Genomic DNA, 5,073 nt, shown 5'->3' with positions numbered 1-5,073 from the left:
CGCAGAAAAATGGCCGGTGTTTTTACTCCGCGAGACTTTGGCGTCACATTCCATCCAGACCAGCGTGCGTGATGTGTGCGGCCAGGATGACGTAGGTGTGTGTCTGCGTTTTTAATTGTTTTTTAAAAGGACAGAGATATGACAGAAACCACACAAAAAAGACGGGATTAATAGTTTATTTAAGTCCCCCTCCACTAAAAAAAAACGTTTTTCTTTTTGTTCCTTCAGTTGAATGTTTGAGCTTCACTGCAGAATGACGTTTGTGCAGAGTTTGACACTAGAAGGCTGTTTTCACACTCATCCGCTGAAAGTGGGAAGTTTCTCTGTGCTCGTTGAAAATATGAGTTTAAGGCTCAAATCACACTTACGAGCATGACATCACAACTATTTGGAAGTTAATCGTGGTCCAATTTTCAATTTACACAAGTGTGATGTGGACATTTGAAGCCTCCAGTGCACTGAGAATGGACTTTACTGTGAACAAGGAGACATCTTGTGTCCAGCACTTACATTTTTCAAATGAGCAATATTTGTATATTCTGGAATTTTTAATGAGGAAGAAAGAACATATGTCATTTTAAAGGTTTATACGTGGTAATTATACTCTCTTCTTTTTTTCTTTTTTCTTTTTTTTTTTTTTTGAAAAACCATAACAGACACTCATTATTGTTCCAAGCAGAGTCTTTTTATATGTCTTAATACATGTCTGGAGGGGATCCTTAATGATACAGGTCAGTTTTGGGTCACTGTTTACAATCCGATCACAGCTAATTTGATAGATTAAATTGAAACAACTTTCTTTCATGATGAATATTTACAGAATATGAACTGTTACAGTAGATTTCACCTCCATGTGCACATATTTAAAATAGAATTATTTAACAAACCCATAAATTGAATTTACAGATGTATCTACACCTGCCTTTAAGAGCCCTTGCATGCACAGAACCTGCCATATAGGGATGATTCCTACCACAGATGTTATCATTTAAATTCATTTCTGTTTCTCTTTGTTTGTGTGACAAAGAACACTACAGGAAGTCATTGCTGCCAGCTGCCATCAGTTTGTACAATGACTCTCCTCTGTGCTGGGAGAAGGGACTCCTCTGACAGTGAAGACACACTGCTCACCTGGATTTTTATTTATTACATTATCCATCACATCTGTTGTTTTTCAGATTCATCTCTATATAATCTTTAAAGTACTGTCTGTATATATTGCTACATATGTATATACTTTGTGTAAATTATCCATGTTTCAATGTACACTTAATTCTAACATCCTTAGACAATCATGCACTTTACTATCATAGCAATATCCAGCTGACTTGCAGTAATGTACAGTGTATTATAGCCTTTGAACTTAATTGAACAGTGTTTACTCAGCAAATAGTATATTATAGTTATGGTTATATCTCTTGTCTCTAGTCTATTTTAATTTATTCTACTCTATTTTTAATATATTGTTATATTTGAGTAAGTTAATTTAGTTATTGTATATATTTTAGCCTTTAATTGTATTTGTTTCTTCACTTTCTTTATTTGTTTCTTTTCGATATTACATACTGCTTTGATGTGAAGGTCTGTTTTGAAGTATTACTCCTGCAGATGAGGTCTGGGAGTAAGCAGGTGGTTCTAAACCGCTAATTGATCTAGTATTGGAAGAAGACTAGAGGTCATGGATTTTGGAATGTCTGTTTATTTTCCATGTTATACATAGCATTACATTTATGGTGATATGTTTGTTAGCAAGTTAATTTATAGACACTGTAGTTGGATGGTGTGATGGTGATGCTACCATGCTACTTCCATGCTACCCTTAAGAAAATCACTCCACCCTCATTTCCTCAAATTGAGCAGTGAAGTGGTCAGTAGTAGAGTTGTAAACTGGGAGGTTTGCAGGTGTTAAAAACTGTATATAAAGCTGTATCAATGTAAAGCACAATGATAATGAAAAATCATTGTAAAAATTAAAAAAGTATATGCACAAAATGGAAAAGTTGCAATGCAGCAAAAGTTGTTTGTTTTTTTAACTTCTTGTGCTGTTTAGTCATCAGCTGAGGTTTTGAGGTTTTAACTGTGCCAAACTCTTCTCATAATTTTAGAGTTTTGGGGATTTTGAATAAGGTTAACATGAAGTAGTCTGATATCTGTTATCAAAGACAGAGCAATAACATACTGTAATGTCATTGGATTATATAATCATTAGTTACATTTACTTCTGAACAGTGTGTATTAAAGTTAATTTTCATGAAAGACATTTAATCATACAAGCCGGGGTTCGTTTGGCACAGATTTGACAACAAATGTATGATTTTGCACACTTTTAATCATTGACCCGCATAAATGATGATTAAATTGTCAACAACCACTCTGTCACCTTTAGGGAATGACATATTCACAAATGTACTTTTTGAGGCTGCGACACACCTCGTCGTACCACTTTCCTTGTGCACCCACTGAAAGAGCAACACAGCTCTCTCTCTTCGTTCCTGTGGGCTGCTTCTTGGAGCGGTCCCAGTTGAAGTAGCTGATGGGCTGGCTGTTGACATCAACATACTGGCCTTCTTTCACTATGTCTGCCACGCCAATCCAGAAGTCCTTGGATCCTGGAGCACTCCTCTTTGCATAGTCTCTCAGTTCATTGTTTTCCATCATGTCTCGCGGCGTTGCAAGTGTTCCTCCTTGTGCAATGCAGTCTTCATTTGCTTCATGGTAATGCTTGGGCTCCTCAATTGTAAGATAACACTTCCTGTGAGCTTTGATGCCACGGAGACAGACTGAAAACAGAAGGCATTTGTTTCATGAATATATTTGAATTGTAAAGTCACTATATAATATAGAAAGTGTTCAAAAATAGGTTTAGTTTCCTCTTGAAATAGCAAATAATCATTATGGAGATTATCATACATGTTTTGACATTCTCTGGGGCTATAAATGGTCTATTATTAACATTCCTCCCCCCTGCACAACTCAACGTTTGACTGTACACTTTAATAGCTGAAATCAGTGCTGCTGCCCTCTGCTGGAGACTCAGCAAACCAAAAAGTTCAAAATCTGTTATGGCACCATTTATCTCACAACAACGTCCACACTCCTGCAATATGGATCAGTGCCTAAATCAGTAAACAATTTCTACAGAATCTAATCTAATCTCCCAGTTTAATTACTCATCTCTTCTCTGTGTCACTTTAGTATTTAATCAGCCTTTATTTGTGTATTTAGTGAGAGCGGTACCTGTCTGCAACGCCTGCATCTCTTTCAGGGAATTCACCTCCTGCCAAAGCCTGCCAAGCTGGGACTTCACGTCATCTTCCTCTGCAGCTGCATCTCAATGGAGAAGCAAGAAAAACAGGTTAGATAAACATCAGCAGTGAAAACATAATTTCTGAACTGTGCGCAATGTCCATAGATACCAGACTGACGAGGTGACATAGCCTTTCTGGTGCGAGATGGACGACTGGAACTGAAGTGGAGCAAAGAGAAGCAAAGTACGAGGAAGACAGAGAGGGCCAGACGTGCCATGTCTGAGGCCAGCGGATCCTACAGGACAGGACACAGTGGCACACCTTGTACTGCTGTGAAAGGAACCAAAAACACTGTGGGCAGCTCAATATATACTGGCCCTCTGTATGCCTTTCTGGGTACTCTCCTTGCATTGGCTCAAATTCTGTTTGTTTTTTTCCAAACATCAGGAGGAGGTGAGGGAGGTAAAAGGGTGGAGTGGCAAATAATGATTTCCTTGTGTCTGGCTTTTAATAAATATTTACTTGTACGAGGTGCACTAAGCAGTATTCCCTTTCATTTCACAAACAAACTGGAAATTCATTTACTGCTTTGCTATTACAGAGTGTTCTGCAAGACTCTGCTTCCCTGTTCCAATAATCTTTGGACATGCTAAGTCAGTTTTTGACAAGTGAAAAATGTTACACCTGGTTGTCAACTAAGAAAAAAGTGCGAATACTATCATCTGTTAACTGTCAAATATAGGATTCATCTACATACTAAGTGGTATCAATCAACACAAAAAATTTCAGTGTACTAAAACAAATTACAGAGAAAATGCTGCTAATTATAGATATATTTTCAATGTTACAATCATACACACTTCCACTTGTATAATCTATAAAAATAAAGTTGTTATTAGACCTGAGGAACTGCAGCTTCCAGCTCTGGTGCAGGCAAAGTTATTTTTAGAGTGAGCTGATGTATAAAGACAGGAGGTGGGAGCTAAATAAGAAAAACTCTTGTGTATATGGGCTCAATATAGTAAGGCAACTCTCATGCCAGCTAAAGTATATGTTTTCCCATTTTACAGTCTTCAAATTGTACATTTCTAAGGATTGTCTTTCATTTAAATCTGTACTAAATAAGAATGTACATTTTCATCCGAAGTGGAAGACTGACTAGAATAATCTATTCTGACAAAATGTGCTTAGTAGGTGGAAACTAGCAAGTTAAACAAACTAGATTTTAATAGTAGAAATAAATGTAAATTTTTTATGAGCAAAGCAAGGGAAGTAAATCCTTGCATGGAACCTGATCATCCCCTCCCTAGAGTGTGGTTTTCTAAATGGGAATATCCATGAGGGGAGTGAGGAACAGTCTATGAGGGGACACAGGCGGAGGAAAAAAACACCAAGGGAAGGCGTCCCCGGGTACAAGATTGTTGACCAAAGTTCTGGACCTTGAGGAGGTATCAGCCCCTCACCCCTAACCCCAAATGGGACAACTTTGAGGATACAGGGAAAGGATGGAGGACAGGAGAGTGATGGCAGGGGTGGATTGGCCCGACTGGTTTGAGGAATTAACCTTTGGGGAAGGAGAACTGGTTGCCAGAGTCCCAGCATACCCTACGATCGCAAAGACAGATGGGTTGACAAAAGCATTTAAAGAGGTGTATTTGGGTACAATAATGCTTGACTTAATGAGAGAGCAAATAGTCAAAAAGGTGTGCTCTCAGTGGGGACAGGGAAAGGAGATGAGGGGAACAAGTGGCACGGAGAGAACCGAGGTTTAGTCCAACTGGGGAACCCATCCCACTGACCTCCTCTACTCCTGGTTCATCTCAGC

The 5,073-nt window shown here is 38.4% G+C and overlaps 1 protein-coding gene across 3 annotated transcripts; it reads right to left on the bottom strand.

Annotated features, from left to right (window-relative positions):
• Positions 1-2,311: 2,311 nt before the first annotated feature.
• clec3a (C-type lectin domain family 3, member A) lies at positions 2,312-3,702 on the bottom strand. Of its 3 annotated transcripts, none has more exons than XM_044349556.1 (3): positions 3,426-3,702; positions 3,238-3,324; positions 2,312-2,780 (listed from the first exon to the last, which is right to left on the bottom strand). In XM_044349556.1, exons 1-3 carry the CDS (start codon positions 3,523-3,525, stop codon positions 2,383-2,385), a joined length of 585 nt encoding a protein of 194 aa, XP_044205491.1. In that variant the 5' UTR covers positions 3,526-3,702; the 3' UTR covers positions 2,312-2,382. The 3 variants fall into 3 exon arrangements, with proteins under 3 accessions (XP_044205491.1, XP_044205473.1, XP_044205482.1); XM_044349538.1 differs by having other exon boundaries at positions 3,238-3,330; positions 3,417-3,699; XM_044349547.1 differs by having other exon boundaries at positions 3,417-3,698.
• Positions 3,703-5,073: the final 1,371 nt, after the last annotated feature.

This window comes from Thunnus albacares, chromosome 1 (assembly GCF_914725855.1).
Source record: "Thunnus albacares chromosome 1, fThuAlb1.1, whole genome shotgun sequence".
Lineage (NCBI taxonomy): Eukaryota > Metazoa > Chordata > Actinopteri > Scombriformes > Scombridae > Thunnus > Thunnus albacares.
The sequence above is the reverse complement of the archived record's forward strand: the minus strand, read 5'-3'. Positions and strand labels throughout refer to the sequence as shown.